The sequence below is a fragment of the Coloeus monedula genome (assembly GCF_965178545.1).
Source record: "Coloeus monedula genome assembly, chromosome: 16".
NCBI classification, from domain to species: Eukaryota; Metazoa; Chordata; class Aves; order Passeriformes; family Corvidae; genus Coloeus; species Coloeus monedula.
This window is the reverse complement of record NC_138796.1, coordinates 812645-838157: the sequence shown is the minus strand read 5'-3', so window position 1 is coordinate 838157 and position 25513 is coordinate 812645. Positions and strand designations below refer to the sequence as shown.

General features: G+C 41.6%; 1 protein-coding gene across 3 annotated transcripts; it reads right to left on the bottom strand.

Moving 5' to 3' along the window:
- Window positions 1-1547: 1547 nt before the first annotated feature.
- On the bottom strand, window positions 1548-24801 carry LOC309579043 (BOS complex subunit NOMO1). Of its 3 annotated transcripts, XR_014226858.1 has the most exons (32): window positions 24645-24801; window positions 24287-24376; window positions 22955-23000; window positions 22421-22521; window positions 22190-22296; window positions 21925-21997; window positions 21244-21396; window positions 20437-20574; window positions 19812-19901; window positions 19110-19215; window positions 18545-18695; window positions 17260-17437; window positions 16907-17048; window positions 15896-16027; window positions 14991-15127; window positions 14623-14710; window positions 14101-14164; window positions 13223-13318; window positions 10937-11146; window positions 10561-10643; window positions 9484-9643; window positions 9233-9359; window positions 8480-8593; window positions 7704-7831; window positions 6959-7100; window positions 6061-6144; window positions 5054-5164; window positions 3620-3721; window positions 3282-3401; window positions 2658-2750; window positions 2455-2560; window positions 1766-1897 (listed from the first exon to the last, which is right to left on the bottom strand). XR_014226858.1 is itself a non-coding variant. In XM_082292061.1 (31 exons), the coding sequence occupies exons 1-31, from the start codon at window positions 24774-24776 to the stop codon at window positions 1766-1768; spliced, it is 3630 nt and encodes a 1209-aa protein (XP_082148187.1). In that variant the 5' UTR covers window positions 24777-24801; the 3' UTR covers window positions 1548-1765. The 3 variants fall into 3 exon arrangements, 2 of the variants coding, with proteins under 2 accessions (XP_082148187.1, XP_082148186.1); XM_082292061.1 differs by lacking the exon at window positions 2455-2560 and having other exon boundaries at window positions 1548-1897; XM_082292060.1 differs by lacking the exons at window positions 2455-2560; window positions 20437-20574 and having other exon boundaries at window positions 1548-1897.
- Window positions 24802-25513: the final 712 nt, after the last annotated feature.

The window sequence follows — 25513 nt, the reverse complement described above, 5'->3', positions numbered from 1 at the left end:
GCAGAAGGCAAAGAAAAGACAATCTTGAGAAGAGACACTGGGCAAATCCTAGATTTAGAAGCAAACATTAAATTAGCAAGAATTAACACTTTTCTTTTTTTCTTTTTATTAACAGCAGTTCCAATGTTTAAGTTCAATCATCAGTCAGTCTCACAGTTCAAAGATGAGAGTATCTGCAACTCCTTTGAGGCACATGGATATGTGCATTTCTTCCTCATACATTCCCCAAAGTAGCAATAACTTTCTTAACATTCACTAGTTAAAATAAAAATGTACTGAAAACGTACAATTTATTGTAAGTCTTAGAACACCTTGTCTTTTCCCCATATATTTCATCACAGCAGTATCAAATTCAAAGTCATTAAGTAGAGAGCATGATAATTTATTAGAGCTTCATCTCAAGCTCTATACATAATGCCTTTTCAACATTCTACATTCTTATTACGGTCCTGACAAAATTTCCCTCTGAGACATTAGAATCATCACTGAATTAAGTTATAAGTATTTAGGCCCAAACTCTTGCAAAGCACAACAAAAACAGTGTAAAACCTTCAGCATCCAAATTTCTAAGAATAGTAGGGTTTGTAAGCCTAAACATTTAAATGTAAGGGGACTTTTATTTCAAGTACTGTAAAAGAGAAACATTGCCACTTACTGGCAGTACCAATGTCTTTGCAATATTTGTAGGCATTTATGTGCATCTTCAAATGCTCTGTTAACCTTTATAGTATTTGTCAATAAAAAGCCCCATTAACATTTAAACTGTGTATGTCCAACTACCTACTTCAAGCAGGAATCAAAAGATAGCCTGTAAAAAACAGTTATTTATTACAGACTACATTATTGGGACTGCACACATTGGAGATTTAAAAAAGCTCACATTCCTTATAGTTAAAAAAACCAAAAGGTAAAAAATGGTAAAAAAAAAAATCAGTCATTAATTGGGAAAAAGGCTGAGCATGGCCTGAGCTGGAGATGTGACCATCATGGGTGAATGGGTATCACCAAAAACACAGAACAGCTTTGGAAAGAGTAGTGCAGCCAGCTGGAGCCACCTTAGGAATTCTGGAGGTCTACAGAGAACACACTGGATAGGAAACTAAACTTGAAACACTGCTTTTGCAGTAGGAGCATCAGAACTTACCTGATACTAACAACTAACCTTAAATGACATTGAGAATTTGTCTTCATCAGACAAAAACTTAATCAAAGATAACATTATCACTGGACAAGAACTGAAATCAGACAGACTCTTCAATCAAACTGCTGAACTGGAAGTGACAATGATATAATTCACCAGTCCAGCTATGTCCCCTAAAATTTTGTTTCAAGCAACACTGATTTAGTAAAATCCCTGTGTGCTACTTCTGTGAAGTGAATATTTCAAAAAGTAAGGAAAAATAATCCCAGAATCTAGAGACTGAAACTGAAATCAAGTAGTCTACTACCACTGCTTTTATAAATCATTAATAAGGACAGCATGACCTGCTCCAATGAAAAGAAAAAAAATCATTAATTGTCTTCAAGTATGAGAGATGCACTCACAGTGACAGCGGAGGCATTCATTTAATCACTTTACAACAAGGAAATCTATAGACTCCATAGAAAATTTACAACCAAAATGGAGCTAAGGTGACAAATGGTGCTCATGTAGCAAAAATGAAAATGTCAAGTCTGCAAATTCAACAAAAACGTGTTTTAGTGGCTTTGCCTCCTCAGGCTCCAGTTTGACAGAGCACCACTTCGTACAATCCTTCCTTTCATCTCATGTCCGTCTCGCCTTCTGTTTCTTTGTTTGTCTCTTTGCATCCTCTGAGCCCCCAGTGTCAGAGCCTGTCTGACCAAGAGCACGGACGCCCTGCAGTCGAGCTGTCAGCTGGAGCAGTAAGGGAATAAGCTGGGGAAAAACAAAAGGGGAGCAAGTTGTGCTTACAATGGTAAGGTCTGAATGGTATCGTTCTTTAGACATGTAGCCCCTAACAAACAGATTCTATTGCATGGATGGCACATCTACAAAGACTATGGCAGCAAGTCTCAGGGAGGAATCAAACCAAACTTCTGGGAATTTCTGATAATCAAAACCTAAAGTGATTGTTTGAGAGGAAATCAAACTGCACACACAAATTTAATTTCTCTTCTTGGTAGAACAGAAATCCAGTCATACGAGGAAAGACTACAAGAGCACAGCTTGTTAACAAAGACAGAGGGATTTATACAGCAGGTATTTGTATTCCTCTTGAGAGCTTTTGAACGAGGGAGGGTATAAAGCTAGAGACCAGACTTGAAGACTTGCAAGACTTTTTCCAGTCTGATTGCTCCTGAAGCCAATAAAACAATTATTTTCATTCCTATTATCACTGAATCTGGTTATCTGAATTTTAATGATGCTGTATTGTTTTTTTCTCAGACCGATCAAATGAGAAGCCAAAATTCCACCATGGCACAGGAACTCACCTTCATGCTAAGCTTTTTTTAAAGGAAGGTAATTGTCCAAAACCATGGATACATTTTGGCTTTTCTTACAATATGTCACATAAGGGGACTATGACTGCATCCCTCCCTGGAAAACAACCCAACAAAGCCTCAGTTAGCACAGTACAGCTTATTCATTGATAGGACAGTAATATTTGGGTAAGAGCAAAGCCACCCTGACCCACCTTATCGTGGTTGTAACCAGCCAACAGCAGGAGCAGCGTCAGCGGTAACGCGATGTAAGAGCCTTGGGCAATATCTTGTTCAGGCAGCTTTCTCTGGAAACAGTGCACATCATGCATTTTATTTTTTTTAAATAGTTGACTATGAAATCCCTCAGCTCTAAGGCACTCTAAGGATCATGAGGCACATCCAGCCCTTCTCATCTGAATTCCTTCCAAGTGCTGTTCTAGGATTTACTTTACCTTCCACTTCAAAGCCATCCTCTGGGTCACTCATGCATGCCCCCTTCCTGAGGTGTGCTGCTTTGTAAAGCCAATTCACTGATGGTCAGTCTCCACTGACAGTCTCAGCCTGGTGTGCTTTGCTTTACCTGTCCCATGCTGCCCACACCTCTGTGACCCCACTACAGCAGCCATGCCAGCACAGAACCTTTCAGGCACATCTGCACCCTTCATTTCCAACTGCTGTTTCATGTTTCCCTCCTGTTCCACTGGCAACTGAACACACAGCAAATCCAAATTAATTGTCACTTTAATGCCACTCATAAACCTCTTTATATTTACACTGATAGAAAGCTTGGCCAAGAGCACAAAATACATGCAGGTTGTAAAGTATTTAGTACTTACAGTGGGACTGAAGACCAGTGTAATGTGTTTATGATATCCAATGGCAGTGAAAGAAACTTGAGGCAAGGTGTAGTCATACTGTGATTTAGACAATGTAGAATCCAGGAGCACCACGTAATTCTGTGGGTAAAAAATACATTCAGGCTACAGCATCAGGAGCAGTCTGAGACAAAATCACATTTAAAGGCAAAGGTCAGTCGAACATACTTCAAATCTTCCAAGACACTGGTTAGTCCAGCATGAATACAGCTCTGCAGGCACACCACAAATTACACTTCAGTGTCCTTAGAGGAAAAAATATAAAGTGATCTAAGCTAATTTTGCAGCAATATTCTTACCTCTCCATCTCGCAGTAGTGGTGGGAAATGAAAAAACAGGGATAGGCCTAAGTTGACTGTATGAATTGGGTTGTCAAGATTTTCACTTTTGTAGAGCTTCACCTGTAAATGAAGGAAGAAAGCACAAACCAGGTATTTCCAAGCCTGCACCACAATAGGTATTGCAGACATCCCACATCTTCAGGGATAAAAGCACTTCAAAATTCATCATGTGTTTATAAAAACAGGAAGTTGTCAAGTAAGAACACCTGGAAATGTCCTAATCTGGGATGTGAAAAGTCACAGAAACAGTCTTTTTATAGAACTTGAAATAACTTAGGAACGACTGTTGTCTGGCATTTCCACATACCTAGTGTATGAAAAGCAGTCTGTGCTGTGGATCACAAAACTGCTCTCACTTGTGTCTGTATCCAACCTTAGCACACCTTAGCACACTGGAGGCCAGGGTGATGACGGGCACCCACCAACAGCTCACGTGCAGTACATGCAACACAAGACCCCACCTAATATGAAGCAAGCACAGGCTTGGATAACTTCCACATAACCAAATTTTGACATCAATTCCTATTGCTTAGGCTGAACTGCAAGGGTATAAATCTCCCCAGAAAGATGGGACACATGCCCAGGGGCTCTTCAGTAAGGTGATACATTTTGCCTTCACACCTGCTCTGAGTGTTGGATCCTTTGGATGTCTCCCAAAAAACCCAACAGCACAGCACTGAGATCTTGACAGGTGAGATGCATAACAAGCCAGTGTGAAAGAAATCCAAGCACTGCATTTATATTTGTAGGTAACATTTCAAGGAGCTTTTAAATCTGCGAAATGATACTGGTAACTCCTCCTCCATCAACACCTCTTGCAGACACTTCAGCATTTGCACCCTAAGCCAAAAGGATCAGAGGTTTTTAGCAAGTTTTTTCAGATCATAGTGCAATGTTTTGAATTTTGAAAATTTCAGCTTTCCTATTTGTCTCATACTGTCTATTATTATGTACTTTTAAATTCACATGTCCTGTGGTATCACTGAATTCACATGGTATCTTCAGGTTTTGACATACAGGACAAAAATTTCAGGTGTTTCAGGAATTAATGCAGTCTCTAATACAAAGGACTCATTTCACCCTTGCTGCCTTGATCCCTCTACAGACAGAGCATCTCTAATCAGGGAAGCAGATCCCAAAATGCACAGGCCAACCAGAGAAGGTGTTTCTTAAATATATTCCCATGAAAAATGGAGACATTAAAGCAAAGCAGTCAGGAACACTGTAATCTTCAATTTATCTGGAATTCAAATTCACCATCACTAAACTATTAGTTCTAATTTAAATTAAAAGTGTGCTCTGGCTACTGAACCACTTCCAGTGACCCCACAAAAAAATCATTGTGAAAGCAATAACAAATACACTTGACCAAGATGAAAGCCTTGAACTTACACATAATGTGGAGAGATATTCAGAAGCTGTAATTACATTTCCACTTAAATCAAATTGATTAATTTGCCGGAATGCTATAATATTAACGTCATCAATGTCACTGTTCCCAACCTGCAATGCAAAACAGCCTCAGGTTTTTACCGGGAGAGGAACAGTTAACAAAGGACAGTAACACAACCAATAACACAACACAAATATTGCTGATCATTTTAAATAAAAAGTGAGTTTTGTTCTGTACTAAACACATGGAAACTTGAAAGCTTTCCCATTGCAAGTTCCTGTTCTCCAGAGTGCACCACTTGCAATTGCAGACTTGTGCATTATCAGCATGAGGCTGACATTAAGCTAAACTAAAAATGGAAGTACCAAAAGCACACACTATTCTAGAAAAGGCTGAGGTACATCCACAGGGCTGCCTGATCTCAGAACACTGGTCTCAGTATTTTGCATCTGTGCTGAGAGATGCACAGAGATGTTTCTACAGTTGATTAATGTGGAATATTTAACAAGATTCCACCAGTTTTCAATCCAAAATTATTACATTTTATAAAAATAAAACTGCTAGTCCAAATTACAATTTCACCAACATCAAGACTGCATGATTTGGACCCAATAACACATAACAATATCTCTCAGTCCATAACTAAATATAACAATAGGAGAATATGACAATTTATGATATCCTGAAGTTACTACTGCGTTGTTCCATATTGTAAAGAAATGTTGAAAGGTATTCCATACATTTATTCTCTTGTTTCTGGATGCATAGTTTTCATAACTGTGAAAGAATCCTTTTCACTTGTTTACTGTTTGGGCTTTATCTCACTTCGGTTTTGAGCTATGGTGCTGACACACAATATGGGACCTGTTTTTAAGGAGATGACTTGCTGAAAGGCACTTGTCTAAACAGAATGCATTCACTACATTGCTGCTGATAGAACAGACAGAATGCCTAGACAGATCCATTTCATATTTAAGTGATGCTACAAAAAAAGAGAAAAAATCACCTCAATTGCCCGATGCTGTGGTAAAGCTCTTTCAATGTGATCATTGCCTTCAGCTTTGAGTTGGACATGATACACACAGCCAGGCTGAAAGCAACGTTCAGATGATCAATCCCAACACTGAATAATACATACTTTAATTTTAGAGAGCAATAAGAGAATTTTCTAACACTCCATTCAAGATACGCCACCCAAACAGATTTAACTCTATGCAGTTACATAAAGTTTTACTTATCTTAAATACAAAATTCAACTCAATAGCACTATTAGGAGTGTTTACTGTCAGAAAATAAGAAAAGGCTATACAGAACTTTCATTAGTTTGTTACACCACAGAATTAAAAGAAATCATCTGCTGTGATGAAGGAAAACACAGGATTAAAACCTGACCAAACATTGCCTTCTACTTCAGCAAATTGTTGACTCCTTACACAGTGGTGCCATAAATTCAGCTTCCCCATTCCCTGAAGAACAGTTTACTTCACATACATGCTGTGCAATCAACATCATACCCACAGCCAGTATCCTGCTAAAAATAGGCTGTTGATATCTTCACAAGAGAAACTAAACACTTCCCCGAATTCTTTTGCCTATGAAAATTCCCTGCTGGTCACCCAAGCACTGACCAGGGGCTGGGTCATGTCACAGCAACTGCTCAGTGTTTGTGGAGGCCATCACAGTATGCTGCCAGCAAATTCACAGACATACACAAGTTTTCCCCCTTTTATCAGACTGAATGTTCTCTACATGACCATGTCTCTTCACACAGAGAGACTCAAGGGAGTCTCAGTTAGCAAACATGATGGGAAAACAGAAACCAGTGGCTACTGAAAAGAACCCATTTCATTGCTCCATCATCAACTGACAGAAAAGTAAATGACAGAAAGCCTCCTACTCCTTACCCGAAGGCCACGGAGCCTGAATTTGCCCTCTTCATCAGTTATTGTGTCCTCTCCATAGATGCTGCAATCCTTCTGTCCCACAGCTTCCACTGAGACTCCCTGCTCAGGCTCTCCATTTAAAGAGGAAACTGTGCCGTAACAGCTAGAGGTGTACAGAGAACCAGTTGCTACAGAAGTGCAGATGCTGTTTTAATGCATATTTTGAAGACATTTTATTCTTACAACTGATGAAAAAATACTTACTGTATTTACCATAGCATGGAGAAGAAAAGGGGTGTTTATAATGTGTGTGTAAAACAGTTTAAATCATCAGAATTCGCTGCAGTTCAGAGTACGACTTTAAGAATCCAAGTTCCCTAAACTCCATGGACAGCAGCTTGCTCTCACCCCTCTGGGTAAGGAAAGCAAGGATCTTCAAGTCAGATACCTGAACTGGTCTATACCATACCTAGAATAGTCCTCTCCCACGGGAGGCAGCACAAGCCACTTCCAGTGCCACTGAGACAGTGCTTTCATAGCCATGTTTCTTCCTACAGCTCTGCCATCTGGGCTTAGCTATATATCCACATCCATGAAAAAAGGCCAAAAGAAGTATTTATACACAGCATAATTAAGTTAAATTGAGACTTGAAAAGTCTCTTCCAAACCTGCAAGAACAGAGGTGTGCTGGGAGGAAACATGTATTTGGCACAACACATCCTGACACAGCCCATAGCATTTTCCATGGCATTCCAGCTCCACTGACCTGTAAGCTGTTCTGTAACCAGTTATCTGGATTTTGAGATTTTGTCCTTCCTGCACTTCAATCATTTGTGATGACGGTTCAAAGCGAAATTCTTTCATCATGGGTTTAAAATAATACTGCCCTGGGCTCTGCAAAGAGGCACAAAATAAGATGTTTACTCATAGTGGTGCAAAAACTCACCAACTCCAAACAAATACGTTTTGCAAGAGCTCTCTGAAGAGCTGAAGTCCTCTGTTCCAACCACAGGTTAAACTGGTCGGAAAACACGAGCAGTGAAAAACAGAGAGCACATTAGACAATAAACCAATGGAATTCCACCTGGTGACAAAGTGTTAAGAGAGGAAGGAAACTGCAGCCCTAAAACCTTACCACAAGCCCTCAAGGACAGGAAAGTGACCACAAAAGAAGGATGTCTGCAAGGAAACTACTCAAGCATGTCAACACACATACAGATCAATAATGTAATTAGATTTTCTTCCCCTAAAGACTCTCCAATGATCATCAACAAATTGGCTTGTTTCATGTTTACAGACTGCAAATTAGTAACTGAGATCAATCAACATCATCTACGACCTGTTGGGGAGAAATCTCTTGCCATGTTAGATTTCCCATTTTTCACTTGCTAAGATTTTAGTGCTGTTTATTCTCAGGAATCTACATCTCTCATCGTGGGTTAGGTTTCAAAGGACACCTGCCACTCAAGAGAGCCCTATTTGGGAGGGCAAAGTAACACAGCCCTGCACAGAGCCATGTTCAGATGAATCATTCCAACTTACCAGATTGGAAAAAGTCAACATGCCATTATCCTGTGTGAGGAGGTTGGACCGAAACACCCCTCCACTGAGAGACAAGAGAACTCCGGCAAGAGCCTGGTCATCCTCTGATTTGATCTGTTTTTGAAAAATCAGCAATTTTAAGTGTAAGTGAGGGTTTCTTTATGGAGAAGGGTTCCGTTGAGAAGCCCCTTGCAGAGTCCAGGTGGGCCGGCTCTGAGCACTCAGCTGCAAGCAGAACTAACCACATCTGTACTGCCCCTCCTGCCAGACCACAGGGCTGCAGAACCCTCTGCTCCCAATCCCAGTCACAGCCCGTGGCACACCATGTGCCACCACAGCTGCCATTCTCTACCACTTCATAGAACACACTGGAGGGCCAGAACAAAGAATCCCAAAGTCTGGAACCAGGCACTAGTAGAACTAGACTACACCTACACCTTGAGGGATAAAATTCATCAAAAGAGGGTGGTCCAACTCCACAAAAGCAAATAAAGCCAGTCTTTTGGACTGCAGGTTCTAACTTTTACTCTATAAACCTTGCAAAGTTATCTTCTGCACGGCAAGTCATGGTCTACAACTGAACTCATCCACTGAGGTTTGTCTTCTCACAACAAAGATTATTATCCAAGTAATAATAAATTATCCCAAAATCCCACACCCACTTGTCTTTGGAAGACATGGATTAACTTTTTGCCTGTCCAGCTCTAACTGCACACACTATTCATTTAGAACCCAAAGTGTTCAGAACATTACCTCAAATGTCACCCCAGCAAGAGCAAAAGCTTTGAAGTCTCCAACTGTTCCTTCTACTGCAGTCAAAACAAAACCTTCCTTCTGAGCAGTGATTGTGTATTCCAAGTCACTGTGGAGTGGCCCAACACTTCAAATAAAAGGAATACAGAACTTGTTTCAGAAAAAACACTTGGATATCACACACACACTGTCAAGTAACCACTGCATTTCAACTAAAGAATCCAAAGGCTCAAAACAAATCTGTTCATTACCTGTAAGTGCCTTTGTCATCAGTGAAAACTGTGATAAGTGGGGAAGTTGCTCCTTTCTCATTAATGACAATCTCAACACCTTCCAGTTCAGGATGAATTCGCCCTTCCAGAAATAAGCCTGCTTTTCCATGAATCTCTATCAGCTTCCCAGGACAACTCTCTTGGTCATTGCGAAGGGGATTTAAGAGAAAGAAAAAAGTCAAAAATACACTTGACACTGTGATTTACAACAGGAGTTTAACTACTTCCAAAGCAATCAGCTGGTGGCCTTTTACCTTAGAACAAGAGATCAATCCACACAATTGCATGGCCTCTCAACACCTCTTAAAACATCTGAACAGTACCAAAATGAGTAACTACATTCTGGAGCTATAAGCACATCCCCAAAAAAACCTTATGGATTTCTGAAGTGGTTTGAGGTCTCAGTGAGGTACAAATACTGCTGCCACATGGAGATGATGGCAATGATACTTCCTTCAAGCCAGATTACACTGAGTTTTGACCACATTTTCTGAGTTCAAATTCAGGTCAGTGTATGTCATGTTTAATGACATTAAGCAAAAATTTATTTCCTTCCCTCAAATGCATTTAGAACATGCAAACAAAGAGGCACATGAAAAGAGGCACTTAACATTTCCCAGTGATTTCAAACAAAGTATGTTCACTTAAGAACCTGAGGACAAGATGGACACTGAACCTAACAAGTAGCATCATTAACTGATGATAACCCTGACAGTTTGGTAACAAATTCCAAATAGAAACCTTGTTTTTGCACAACTCTTTTTCTAGGTGATGGTACTATGAACAATTCTGAGAATCTGCTGTAATACCCAGAAACCTAGCCTTCCTCTTGTGCCAGGTGGTTTTTCAGCACTTGGAAGAATATTCTGATGATAATTATACTTGCATCATCTATCAAATAGCTTCCAAATTCCAGAATAAAACTGGCCCAAAGAAATAGCTGCAACTGAAACTTTCCTAACATTACCTTTTTGAGTTATTCATGTGTTTATCTACACAGATACATTTCTACCTTAAAAATCTACTCCTTTCAAACCATAAATTATTTATATTTACCTCCACTAACAACTGCTTCCACATAAGGTGGGTAGAAAAGCAGCTCTTTTGATGATGGTGTTACAGTAATCTTCTCTCCAGACCTGTAAAACACAAGATACAATTAGAAGAAAATTGAATTAGCAGCTCTCATGTAGAACAGAGTACAGCATAATGACGCAAGAATGCATCTAAATACTCCAAGAAAAAAGTATCAACAACCTAAGCAAAATTCTTGCTATGTGGTACTAGGTTTCCATGCAGCTCAGAGTCACCAAAGGCATGAGCACCCAGACAGCAGCTCTGTCCTATGTGGAGCTGTATCACTATTCTGCTTGGCAGAAACACCACACAATAGCACAAAGAATACACCTTGTCCATGGGAGCTTGGTATTACCTTGCCCAGTAGGAAAATTCATATAAGAATGGTCCTTGGAGCTCCTCCACCATTTCTTGCACTGGTGGCTTTGTTCCTTCCTCCTCTTGACCCTTCTTTTCTCTCTCCTGCCGGCGGCTCTCAATTTCTGCCAGCTGCTGCTCCCGACGCAGCTCCTGAACAGATTTCAGGGGCCCCAAAACTAAGGCAGGTTCACTGTCAATGGATGACCTGAAAATATGGAGAAAAAACAAAATCATCTCCTTCCATATGGAGGGATAAGAGCTTGTTGTATCTGCTAATTACTGCCTTTATAACACCACAGACAAGTCCCACCATATTTTTTAAACCCATTTCTTTTCAACTGCCCTGTTCATTCTGGCAAGAGCACAGGAGTGATATATTTTTAGGCCAAAGGATCAGTTTGCAAGAGTACCTTTAACAAAGCCTTAAACTAAAAAAGAAAGGCTGGAATATCAAACCTGAGAACAAGCTTAATACAGAAAAGATGAGTTATACAAAAGAACGACTGCTAAGCTTGCTTTTTTTCCTGAACTATAAACTTCTGCCTCAGAACCTACCTCTCAGAAGCAGAGAATACAAGGAGAAAATAATTTCTATCACACATAAATATTTCCAAGAGTCAGCAATTCCCAGGAAAAGCTGTGAGTTCTCACCTCTCTGCCCTATACATTTGAACTACTCAGCCATCTTGTCACTGTCCACTGAACAGATTGCTAGATAAGTTCAACCAAGTTCTTAGAATCAGCACAGAACTATGCATTTTGTTTCATTCTCCCTGATCTTGCATCCTCTCTTTTCTAGCATTTTCTTCTAGTCTCCAATCATCCTTTATATCTTATCATCTGTCTCTTCTTCAACAGGCTGAATTCTCAGTGAGGAGAGAACCGAAATGATCACCATTACTTTTCCTACAACCACTTTAGATTACCAGGATAGTTCTGTCTCCTGCTTCAATCTTCACATACATTCTAGCTTGTCTTTTTTAAGACAAAAATATAGTTACTATTGCTCTATCACACTAAGTTTCATCAAGGCTTTATATTCCTTCTCTGCAGTCCAGACAATACAGAAATATATAAAGGTTTTTTTGGCTGAAAGCCTATTAAAAATCCATACAGGCACACACAATCTCAAGATATTCATAAAAAATTACTACAGCCTTATTTTTAAAACATACCAAGCCATTATCAAAAACTGGTGAGAATCAGCCTTGCTTTTGGTTGAGGTTGTTTGGGGTTTTGTGTTAACTGAAAGTTAATGGATCACAGTCATGGACCTGGCACACAGACTTGTAAAAACAACTGGCTTGCTTTTAAACCCAGAGCTGTCCCCTTTATGTTGATGGCACTTCACAAATTGGACTTCAGCCAAAAAGCTTGAGGTAGGATTGATCAGAGATATCTGTGGCAACTGAGCTGCCTTCAAAGCACTTGCCAACCCTCCAAAAACCCAACAAGCTGAGAATGTTGGTACAATAGTCACCTCCCCACTAAGTTGTTTTTAAAATCCTAATGGCTCTCTGCTGTCTCAATGTCTCCTTTCCAGCTGCTGGAGTTGCCCAGCAGTTGCAGTGATAGGGTCATTAATCTTTGAGAACTCAAGGCAATGCTCTGTAGGTAATGTTCTCTGAAAAGATGTTTTCTGCACTCAAAAAAGTTTGAGAACTCATAGTCTAGAACAAGTAGACACCAGCAGAGTATCAGTAAAACACTCATCATTATCAGACACTTTCAGGCAGATTTGGCACCTCATACAATTAAAGCAGTTCACAAATCAGTGCTCCCTAGTGAGCTCTCTGTTCAGCTAAACACAAATTGGTGCATTAGTATGTAATCACTCTGCATGCTTTTCCTTTTATAACCCTCTTCACACCAGTAACAATGCTCTAAAGCAGCAGATTCTCATTCTGGGGAAAGAGAAAAGGAAAGAAATAGATGCCAGTGCCTAAAGAGCTCAGACCTAAGCTAAAACAACACCCTCTCAATTCTGAAACATCAGCTCATTAAAGTATACAAAAACTCAGAAAATAATTTCTTTTTACCATGACACAAAAGAAGGGAGGGGCAATGTTGAAATGATGAGACAATGCTCAAAATGAGGGCTGGATTTATCTCTCTCCAAAGAACTCAAAGCACATCTTAGCATAAAAACCTCTCGCAGCCTAGGCTAGGATGCCATCCCCTTAGAAAGCAGCCACTGCAGCAGTAAAACTGGAGTAAAGCTTTATGAGATAAATGTCTTTTTCTTCCACTTTTTATAGCCTCACAATTTCTTTGTCCTTACTTAATGGTAACAGTCACATCCATCAGTTTATCAGTTACGATCGTGCCAAGGACATGGTGTCGAACTGCAGTGAGTGTCAGGATACTGGGAGATGACCTGAAAATCAAAGGAACAGAGACATGAATTCAAGGTCCCCTTCCTAAATAAGCAAATCTTATTTAGCAGAGTCTGCACTCTCACCCCTGAGATTGAAATGCTTTATAAAAGACAATACAAGAATTACTCAGCAAAGCTGTAGTGCTGGGATGGTCATCTACTGGAAAGGGAGCTTTTCCCAATTTGAGCCTCAAAGCAATTCCTTCCTTGGTGCCTTCTGCTTCCTCTCAAGCTAAAGCTGATTTGGTTGATTTCATATGTCGAAGTGTCATTAAACACGTCACCGGACCATAATCTATAAATTACTAATTAAACTTGGCTGACTGAGGAAGATCAGCATTGCTTACTTGTGGTAAGGGTGAACATTTATTCAGCTTGCAGGAAATGGGGTGAGCAGAATCACCAGAAGGTCATGGCACCAGTGACATGCAATAGTGGTAAGTGCCTCTCAGTAATCTTACTACCCTATCTTTTGCATTTCAGCTCTCAGAAGTGACCAACGGTTTTCAGTGAAATAACTCTTCTCTGTTACAAAGCAAACCCAACGCTAAACAGACAGAAGGCTGACAAAAATACCCATCTAAAGTAACTACAGCATCTTTAAAGCCTATCATTATTTGATTGTTATTATTTTTAAGATAGGAAGGGCAAGAAAACACATGTGATACACCTTGCTAGAGCTTCCCTCTACGCCTCCTGTCCTGCTGAAAGCAAGCAGGAGAAGGAAGCTTTATGGAAAATCACGCTGGGAGGTGTAAGGTCAGAAACAGCCGCACTCTTACGTGTCGTAGGTGTAATAGTCATGTTCAAACTGGTGGCAGGAGCGCGGGGTCACTTCATACACACCTACAAGCATTAAGGCAAAGAATGACCTGCTGAAAAAATTTAAGTTGGCTGAATTCTCAAGATCACATGAGAGCAGAGGTATAGAAACAACTGAAAAATTCCACTATGTATCTGCTGTCTTTCACACAGACACTTTCTGATGTGTCTGACAAATAGAACCCATATGAATGACATTATTTTAACATGATCTTCATTCATCAAAGATGAAATACTTCCATGACCAAGAAAAAAAATAGTAATATTTTATTTCTGGAATCTAGATTTGATGAAGGACTAAATAGCAGAAGAAATGGAGAGTTCTAAAAACTTGGAACAGATCATTTATATACAGATGTAATTAAAACAATGCCTTTCGGAAGCCTCAGAAACCACAACAGATTTATGGGTTTTTTAGTTCCCAGCAGTATTAGCTAACCGGTTATTTTTCATTTTTAAAACTAATATTCTACAGCTGTTACCTGGCTTTGAAAGACAGAATCTGTTAACTCCTTTGGACAGGTTATAAACACCAACGTTCTCTGGTCCATTTCCATCCTGATAAAATTCCTGTGAACACATAGCACAATTCCCTATTAGTAACTACCAAATGACAAAATGAAAACAGTATTTACCTAAAGATACATCAATGTCCCATGTCTTTTATAACAGCTAGCATCACAAGACCATTTTACCAAACTTAAAAGACAAATCTCAAAGCACTCTGAACATCAATGCTCCCATGCTCTGTGACCCTCCAGAGACAGGAGAAAGCCTTGACTCCAAGCATAATCCAACCAGCCTCCACAAGGTCATTAAAAACATACAAGAACATTTGTTTCCTACGTACCAGTGTGATTGCATGAGAAAGAGAACACCTCAGCATATATCCAGTCTGCCTGAATTCTACTCCTGACACATCTTCCTCCAAGACCTCCAATTCCAAAGACTTATTCTTCCAGCACCAGTCTTCATGTACAATGCTTACTAGAATACATACCACACAAAGCATTTTAGTAAGGTAAAACTGAGTAAATAAGGGCAGGTTTTGTGATACAAAAAGCTTGGATTACTCTAACTTCCCTGACAATAATCTTCAAAGAGAAATACCCAACAATGCCTGTAATAACAGACCTGGCTCACAGCACTGCAGCATCACCAGGAACCAAACACATCTATCAGGAAAGCTGTACTATGAAAAGGAATAATGAAGCCTGGCCACCCTGGAAGGCTCCTCAGTGGGCACTACCACTGTGACAGGCAAAGCAGCCTAGAGGACACCACAACCTAACCCCAATTTAACGTGGTGCAAAGATATTCCCTGTACTCCTGTACAGAGTGCAATCTAATACACTCCTTCTACACCTTTCCCTGGAAAACAATTTATTTTCACAGGCCACGGCAGGCTGGGCAAAATACGTATTGCTCTTAGGAGCAGCGCTCTGGAAGCAGAACTACAGTGTGTTCCTGTTCTTAGGCTTGGGACAAGGCAGTTCATGATAAAGCCCACTTCCCCCACACCAGCCATGCAGACCCTGAAACTCAGGGCAGCAGTAACCTTTGGGCTGACACAGGGTTAAACATCCAACATTAAGAAAAACCTGATGCACTGTTGTAAGGTATTTTTCCAGATTCTCTCAAGTTTCACAACTGTGTTGGGCATACTGTAAAAGGCATCCATGCTAACAGAAGTGCTCAGATGAGGTCACAAATTGAGCTCCCAAGGCGCCCCACAAGCAGTTCCCCTGGTCCTACCTTTGTACTTGCCCGGGAGCACCCCCTGGAAGGTGAAGGGCACCGAGTCCCTGCTCCCTGCCAGCTGCAGGCTGCGCTTCTCGCCCTGCCGGTTCACGGACTGCAGCGTCACCAGCAGCTCACCACACGCGTCTGGGAGGCAACACAGCTCGTCAGGCTGCACCCCAAAACCCCTCCAGCCACACCTCACAGGTACTAGCATTCAAGTGATTACTCCCTCCCAGTATGCTTCCAATTAAAACTTCTTTCTCAGGCACACGTTTACCAGTGGTTTTTTGCATTCTGCAGGACTTTGAGACTGTTAATCATAGTCTTTCATCTAATGGCAAGAAAAAACCTGAGATCAACATTAAATCCCTGGGTCCATCTCACACTGCAGACACTAAAGAGCCCAGTACACACCTGAGAGACAGAACAAAAAGTGCAGGGAGGATTCAAAGAGAAAAAAGGAAGGGTAAAAAATGACAAAAATCAGCCTCCAATCATCATCTGCTGAAATCAGTGGGTAATCAAGGAAAATAGCAGGAGAGAGGAACCTTAAGACTAAAATAAAGACAAAAAGCTTATGAAAAGAACAGAGGTTGAAAGCTTCTGCCAACAGCTTGAGCATCTATCCTACAGTTTTTACACTCACTGCTTTTTTCCTTTCTTTTTGTAAACTTCTTTTTCACCTCCAGTACTTCTCTGATTGATGTACAGAGTCCCAAATGGCAGTCAGGACCATTTCCTTCCAGAACCTACCCATCCTCTGAGGAAGGAATACTTGCTTATCACTAGCAAGTATTAAAAGTAGGTGCATAACTTTATTCCAAACTTTGTTAAGGTACCTTACTAGGCCACAACGTCCACCAAAAAGAGCTGCTTTTTCCATGTGCTGGAAGTTATGTTTACACATCTGCTGCTGGAACTAACCACAGCAAGTGTCTTGGTCTCAACAACACTCACTCACTCACACATGCAGTGCTAAAGTTCTCCATTCCCACTGCCATTTCACTTTCACAATGGACTTACCTAAACAAGAGATCTTCCCTGAGACAGATGCCAAAAACTGAGAGAAGGTCACATCCATCACTGGTCTGTCAGTAACAGTGACAGGAAACATTTTGGGTTTCAAAGCCAATCCTGCTCTGGTTTCAGCCTCTGGAATAATTACCTGTAAAGTATATGACATCAAGACATCACCAGCTTCCAGATACCAGTCCAAATACACTCACTCTGCTGTTTTCAATGCATTTATCAGAAATAAGAAAATGGAAATTTACTGGAAATCCCAGGCAAAGCAAAACCAGCCTCTCCAACATGCTTTCCAAAATATAAAATCTTCTAGAACACCATGACAGTCCTACAGTGAAGCTCATTCTTACCTGAACATTGTATGTACCCGATTTTGCCTTGAAACAAAATGCTCCATGAGGGTCCGTTTCTGTTGTAACCAGTGATGCTTTGTCTTTGTCTTCAGGTATCATGGTTACCTTGTATTTACTAATCTGTTTGACTGTGTCAGGGAAACGAGTTACTGAGATGTGGCCACACACACTGAACCTGTTAAATAAAAGCCAGTCATCAGAACAAATAGTTTGATTTGACAAAGATCAGAAAAAACCACTTGTTTTAGAACTTCCTTAAAAAGTAAACCTCACTATGCTGAGGTAATAACACCTAAATTGAAAATGATTTCTCCTGAAAGAGAGATTTGCAAGCAATTTGCTCTACTCTTCCCTGCCACTAACCCAATCACTTCAAGCCTTTTTTTTTTTTTTTTTTTTTGTGCTAGGCAATGGATTTAGGACTTTCTCCCCACAGGTTTTAAATAATTTCAACTGTTTTGTGTCAAAAACCTCGAATATGATAGGTAATCTACTGGAACACAACCTTGGTACACCTACACTTGTGAAAGCACAAGACAAGATGACAAATTAGAAGCTGGTAAGTTTTGCTTAATGCCTTCAACAGCACAACATAGCTAGTTATTGAATAAATTTCACCCCATCATTTAGCAGCACAGAGGGTTTTTTCTAATTGCCTGGCTATGTCTGTAGGAGCTGACTGCTATTTGACTCAATAAATTCCAAGTTTTCACTTCTCCAGAACACTGCCACTATTTTCTCCTCTGAAGTCCTGGACACAGAACCATGACTCTATCACCTTCCTCAGCTCACACTGTATCTCCCACCACCACCCAGCCTTAGACTCACAGTCAAGGCATCAAACAAGAAAAAGACAATTCATGTAAGGCAACAATGACCTTGAAAGTGAGGAGTAAAATGCAGAGGTTTGGTACAACGCTGCACTACTCAGCTGTGTGATTCCAGATACCCTCCTGCTGTGCAAGAGTGAAGTGGCAGGAAGCTTCTCTGATGCTTTCTCGGTTCACATACCATTCCAAAATTCTTAATTTGCCCATGTCTTAGTGTCTTTGTTTGCAAGGCAGAGCTTATGAAGAGGCTGCTCTAAACCTTAATTATTATTGAGCAAAATACTGTGCAAAAAACATGCACTCATGCTGCCCTATTTACCTTGAATTTCTTCAGCAACATTTAGCTCCTGACAACACTACACAAGTCTGGGCATGGCATGGGAAAGGATCACCCATCTTCACAGCCTCATCCACAGATCAAATTGCATTTTCATCCTGATGCCAGTCCTTACCCTGTTGCAATGATGTTTGCCAGCTGAGGTGTATTTGGTGCAATCTTCACAGTAACAGTATCAAAAAACAGGTGTTCTTTCCTCGCATGAATTGTGTATGTACCTGTTGTTATGTTCTCAAGGCGGAAAGAGCCGTCAGCTTTTGTCTTCACTGTAACGACAAGAGTTAAAAACCAGGGCACATGTTGACTGTCTGTCCTTATGTATCAACAGATCCAGAGGGCATGCACTGCTTTAGGCTATTTTTAATTCATATTATGCAACAAAGAAATAGTATTATGTTTTTTTACTGGATGAACCTTCACTTCTGTATTTCAAAGTACAATCTGGCATATGGTTGAAAGAAATTAAGAAATTTTCAACTGCCAAACCAATGAACACTTAATGCCCTCATCTAAACCAGTAAATGCAAAATTAATCAACTGCACGAAATCCACTTTAATATTTCAAATACATTGCAACAAAAGCAGTGTATTATGCTTAAGGGTTAATTCCACATCATACACTAGCCCTGTACTTGCATTTAATAAATGCTTCCCTGTAGCAACAAAGATCAGTTGCATACCTTTAATCTGATTGTTCAGAGTCACAGTGGCATCAGCAACTCCTTCTCCTTCAGGACGATTCAACACCCTGCCTGTGACAGAGAAACCCATCACATGGAAAACAGGCTGAAATGGGAAAAAATTAACATCAGTCTTTACTCAGGAAATGCAAACACACACCTACAGCAATCAACACCAACTGTTCTCTCTCCACACACATACAAAGGAAACTTATTTCCAGCTCTAGGAAAAAAATGTACCAGGATAATCACAGTGAAAGTACAAACTGATCTCCAGGCATACTGTTCCTGTAAGTACAGAACACACATTCTCCATTTATCTCCACTGGGCCCCAGTCACAGATCATAATGCCATACACAAGGAACTCTGCAAACCAGAAAAACCTGCAGGCCCTTCTCCAGAGATGTGACAATCTCAACGAGGAAATTTAAACAACCTGGAAGATTATTGCCAGTCTGCAACATGGACATGAGGGTGAACATAGCAGACAGCTTTGCCCTATTTTGTTTCTTCCTAGTAAAAGGGACCAAAGTACATAAACACAGCACGGTACTAGAAGCTGTCTTCTACCTGCTGTGCATAAACAAGTGTCTTCAACTTCTTACAAAGTTTTTCCACAATACAGCTGCTTTCTGCTAAAATCAGTTAGACTTTTACAGGAATGAGTGGCACAAAAGGATTATTCCCTCTGAAGGCCTTACCTCGAGCTGTAAACTGTCATGCTCTATAAGGAAGTCCAATCTAGATGGAGCAACATCAAAGGTGATTCTCTCTCCCCTGTAGAATGGTATCTGAAAAGAAGACACATGGCTTTGACTCCTAAACTGTGATGACAGAATGGTTTTCCTTTACCATTTTCCATGTTCTTACCACCACCAGACACCTCTACCAAGGGTCAAATGAGCTGCAAACCTCCTGGAAAAAATAGCTCAGGGGGATGGAGACACAAATATGGGCAGTATTTCAAGATTAATGGAAACCATGAAATTATCAGAAAAGACGAAAAAGTAACCCCCTACTCAGAATACAGCAAAGGTATTTGGATGTGCAAGAGCTTACAGATAGGAGACTATATGACTGCTAGAAGTATTAAAGGAATGAGAGAAGCCTGAATCCCATGTGTAGAGCACACAGACTGAGAACGCAGGACCATCACTCCAGGCAGTGGACAGAGAACATGCTCCCACACCATCCAGATGTAAGAAAGAGAATGGGAAAAAAAAGAAACAGCTTAAAGGAGAGAAGGGGGCAACACCACACTCTGGTTTAGAAAATGAAAGTTAACAACGCACTGAATAGACAAGCAATGAATTTCTAGTCACTTACCACAGTGTATTCCCCACTTGGCAAAGAAAGAAAGCTAAAAGATCCATCTTCTTTTGATACAACATTGCACAAATAGGATAAAGACTCATCTCTTGATTGGAACCCATCCACAGGAGAAATATTGCAGCCTACAACATCCTGTGGTAATAAATGCAATACAACCTTTTGTCTCAAAGAAAAATAGAGAAAACCATTTGGGAGGGGGATACAGGAGGGTTCAAAATTCTCAACTGTGAATGAATGATGGGAAATATAAAACCATTTTAGAGACAAAGTCTGACAACATGGCTTAAAATTCAGGTATGGGTAAAACAGGAAAAAACAGCAAATAATCAACTTTATGGTAAACAAGGACAGAACATCCAACGTCCCCAAGACTCCAGCAGGTGTCTTAACTGACTTCAGTTCTGTGGACAGGGTTAACATTACAGAACAGAGCTCAACTCTGCATGACCAGATGTCTCTCTCATTTCTTAACACACTTGTAAGGTGGCAGTAGAAGCTGTTGAACTTTGTCTTCCCATCAAGCGGGCAAAGAGTAATTAAGATCTCATGCTGAAGACAAATTACAGCCACTGTACAATGAATCATGAAATAATTCCATGGAGGTCATGTTAGATTACAAGGGCCTTGTTGGGAAAGAAAAAAAAAATAAATCACACAAAACAAAAGAACCAAACACAAAAATACAGTTTGAGGGGTTGTACAAACCAGTGAAGGACAGAGATGAGTATATATGAACCTAGAAGCTATTTAGTTCTTATTTATAGCCATTCTCATAGTGAAAAGGTACTGATCAACCATTACCTCTTTAGAGACTGAAGAAGAGAAAAGGAGAAACATGACCCCTTTCATGGGTTCTCCATCACTCCTCACAGACCCAGAGACGTTGTAGCCTGCAACAATCAGGGGGCTGGCAGCATAAGCATTGGAACTTGTCACCCGCACCACTGTCTTCGACTGAAATACAGAAACAAATATTTTCATCAAAAGCAGGCATTAAATCTCATTTACAGCAGTAACAGTCAGAGGCTGCACATTCAACAACAGGAACAGAGGCCAGAGCAGCAGCCCCCAAAGAGGGTCCCCGGGCTACTCAAGACACAAAGACACTAAAGCAAAGATACCTTCTAGAACAGTATTTTTCCTGCTTTAGTGATTTAGGAAATGGTCAGGATATCAGAGCTCCTCAGAAAACAAGCAGTCTGGGAGGGAGGGATTAGAGCATCTGCTACAATATTCTTGCAAAATGTACAGGATCAGAAGATGGAAAGCAAGAGCACATTTGCCAGTCCTTCCCTGGCTGGCTTCACTATCCCCAAACTGGGTCTGTACGAGGCAATTTCTTGACTACCTGAATTAGATGTAGAAAAGCTCCAGTAATCCTGTCCACCCACAAAGCCCCTTCCTCACACTAACTGATCCAGACAAGGTCTAACAGATCCATCCTCCCTAAACAGGCAAACCCGAACTTCTGTAGGTTCTAACCTCTTTCAACATCCAGGTAGGATGAGATGCAAAGATTTCATATTCGCCAGGAAGCACTTTAAAGAAAGCAAACCTGCAAGGCAAGAAAGGGATTATGTCTTTTCAGAAACAGCCACTAACATTTGTTCACAGAAAAACAATTCAGACTCTATTCACATGTTAGAAAAAATATTTCAAAACTCTTACAGTCCCAGTCAGTATGGCAGAATTGAAAAGATTTTACGCAAATGAACAGGTAAATTAAGTATATACCACCCACACTCACTTTCCTCCAGGTTGTGTAATAGTTGTTTGTATGTTTATGTCACTGCCAGCATTTCTCAATACAACCTGAACTCCAGCAGGACCTAATGTCTGACCTTTGCTGAGAACCTGTCAAAATAAAAAAGAAACCAAAGTATAAACAAATAAAAATAACTTGTAGAGTAGAATTTGAATGTTTTTATGAAGGCCGAATTAGCATAAGGTGGAATAAATAAAGATAAAGGAGTCTAACCTTTCCGTTCACAGAAAATCCTGTGAACACAAAGTTAATATCACCTCCCTTTGTGCAAATGTCATTAATGCCATCCACGTGGATGTCTACACTGGTTGGTTCTGGAAGAGAAGAACGATGAAACAGCGTGGTAGTTAGTGAGAGAGCAATCACAAAGAAACTGCTTCAGCTTTACAAAACTATCACAGAAATGTATTAATTCAAGCATGCCAAGTGTTGCTCTGGAAGTCTTTCTTCAGCAAATTTAAAGCACCCCCAAATCCCAATGCTGAAAATCCTCTTTCCCTCCTCCTGCCGCAGCCATTTTTGTCAAAACCCCACATTCCTTCAAATCAGTTCAAGAGTTACTTTGTCAGTGTCTACTACATAGCTTTACCTTCCCCTGGTACAGTAAGTACATTTCAGTTACTAAACCATGCAATAAGGTTTATAGGTTTTGAAAAGTGCTCCATCTTCCCTGCCAGCTGCAAATTAGAGATAAGTCTGACACTGCAGATACAGTGTCCTATTGTTAGAAGGCATACAAGCACTTACCAAAACTCCACCCTAGGGGAGGCTCAATTTTAAGAATGAAATCCCCCTAAAAAATAAAAAGCAGTAACTGTCTTCATTGATCTAAATTCAACTTAGCTAAAGGATGAAAAAGAAAGTCAGAACACAAGCATCATGCTGCAGAGAGGAACACAAGACTCAAGTGTACCATTCTCCACCATTTTCCTTTCCTCCTGCTTATGATACTCTGTTCAAAGCAGCAATATCTACCCAGACAGGCTGGGATGCTGGGCTCACATCCAGCCAAGAGCAGAAATTAAGTATCACCATGTTTATACTGCTTCCAGCACAAACCTGGCTCACAGTCAAGCAGCTCAGTGCTAGCAAGTATTCAAATCTATCTCTATTCAAATCAAATCTACCTGCCCCAACAGATGGGCTCTAAATCAGCCTTTGATATTTCCACTGGGTTGCATTCAACCACTCTGCCCAAACACAGGATAACAAAATTCCAATCCTTTTAAAAGCTCTGATCCAAAAGGGTATTAATCAATACAGAGATCCTCTTTATATCAGAGAGCACCACATGTGTTCTGCACATTCTGGAGTTCATCGTGGGAAGGCTCAAAGGCCTAAGAATGAAATCACCATGATCAGAAAGCATGTTACATTTTTAGACTGGGAAGGGAAGGAATTATTTCGTAGCTGGACTAGATGACCTCTAAAGGTGCCTTCCAACCCAAACCATTTTGTGTTTCTACTTCTGATCCCTAAGTTAACTAGCTCCTCAAAAGAGCAAACCATTTTGACCATCCAAGGGCAACTTGAATTTGATTTGAAATACCTTTCCAGTCTAGTAGACATCAAATTACTGATACATTCTGAGCTTCCCTGATCATTATTTCCTTAAGACATTTTTAACATCTGCAATTAACCACTCAGGTTATTTTCAATTCAGTCATACCAAAACACCATCTCATATACATTTATTTCCATTTCTATAGGTAAAAAACTGAAAGCTTTATCTGTACTCTGTAGGAGCCTATACTTTTCATGCAATACCTGTACAGCTACAGCACACAGCTGCTGGCACTAATTCAGGCTCCCAGTGCTGCAGTCATTCCACTAAACAGCACAAATGCAATTCTGCAGCTACAGTTACCTGGCTTTTCTCTTTAAGAATTAGCACTGGGAAAGGAAGTAGTTGCACTATAAAAAGAAACAGTTTGAAACTTTGATCCAAACCGAACTAAATATCCTGTTTCAAATGTTTCATGGTGGGTGTTGTTCTGAGGTTTAATCTGCCGGCAGATCGAGGTGGAGGCAGCTGCTGCCTCCAGCACAGAGAGGACAGCACAGGTATTTATGTCTTACCTTGTCATAGAGGGGAATCATGAAATACCCATTGTTCGGAGCACAGTCTGTCTGGTATTTCAGAGTACCATGTTTTGTATATAACTTAATCTAAAAGAAGCAAACAAAACAGACACAAAGATATCTTAAAACAAGGCGAGGAGCGCTGGAACCAGGCACTCTCTAACCCTGTCACACAGCAGCAGCAGCAGCCGTGCCCAGGGAGCAGCGGCACACGGTCTATGGCAAGCAGCCTGTAGAGTGCCAGGGTGAAGAAGAGCCGCAGCTCCACCGCCACCTGTGACCGCGGCCCGGGGGCAGCGCTCGGTACGCCCGGCGGGCATGCGGGGCCGGCGGCGGGCGGGGCGGCGGCGCCCACCTCGATCAGGGAGTAGTTGATCTCCACGTCGGACTTGACGAAGCCGCCGCAGCCCACGACGATGTCCTCGGAGCCCCGCGCCAGGGCGCAGCACAGCGCGCAGAGCAGCGCGGCCGCCGCCCGGGGCCGCATCCCCGCACCGCCGCCACCGCCCGCAGCCAGCGCCGCCGGAAGCGCCCTCACAGCGCCGCCACAGCGCCCCACAGCGCCCCCTGCCGCCGCGGAGGGGCCCGGCCGCCGCCCGGGGCCGCCCCGCCGGACGCGCCCCGGCCCGGGGGTGCCGCCAGCCGGGATTGTCCGTCCCGGGAGTGTCCGTCCCGGGAGTGTCCGTCCCGGGAGTATCCGTCCCGGGAGTGTCCGTCCCGGGAGTATCCGTCCCGGGAGTGTCCGTCCCGGGATTATCCGTCCCGGGATTATCCGTCCCGGGAGTGTCCGTCCCGGGAGTGTCCGTCCCGGGAGTATCCGTCCCGGGAGTGTCCGTCCCGGGATTATCCGTCCCGGGAGTGTCCGTCCCGGGAGTGTCCGTCCCGGGAGTATCCGTCCCGGGAGTGTCCGTCCCGGGAGTGTCCGTCCCGGGATTATCCGTCCCGGGAGTGTCCGTCCCGGGAGTGTCCGTCCCGGGAGTATCCGTCCCGGGATTGTCCGTCCCGGGAGTGTCCGTCCCGGGAGTATCCGTCCCGGGATTATCCGTCCCCGGCTGCGCCTTCGCACCCTTTGTAAGCGTAGCTGATGCCAGGTCACTTCAACAAAATAGACTGTCGTCTTCAACCTGTATGTTCTGGCCATTTGTGAACGTAACTAAGGTCAGATAACTTCTACAACAGAAGTTGCTCAATAAAGAAGAGAATTTTGCGTTTCAAGCAGCGTGT

Excerpts from the sequence above, each read along its gene's own strand:
- LOC309579043 (XM_082292061.1), bottom strand. The coding sequence starts at position 24,776 with ATGCGGCCCCGGGCGGCGGCCGCGCTGCTCTGCGCGCTGTGCTGCGCC. Across the intron at positions 23,001-24,286 it reads TGATTCCCCTCTATGACAAG|GGGGATTTCATTCTTAAAAT; the intron begins GTAAGACATAAA and ends TTTATTTTTTAG. Across the intron at positions 14,165-14,622 it reads ATTCTGTCTTTCAAAGCCAG|GTGTGTATGAAGTGACCCCG; the intron begins GTAACAGCTGTA and ends TAATGCTTGTAG.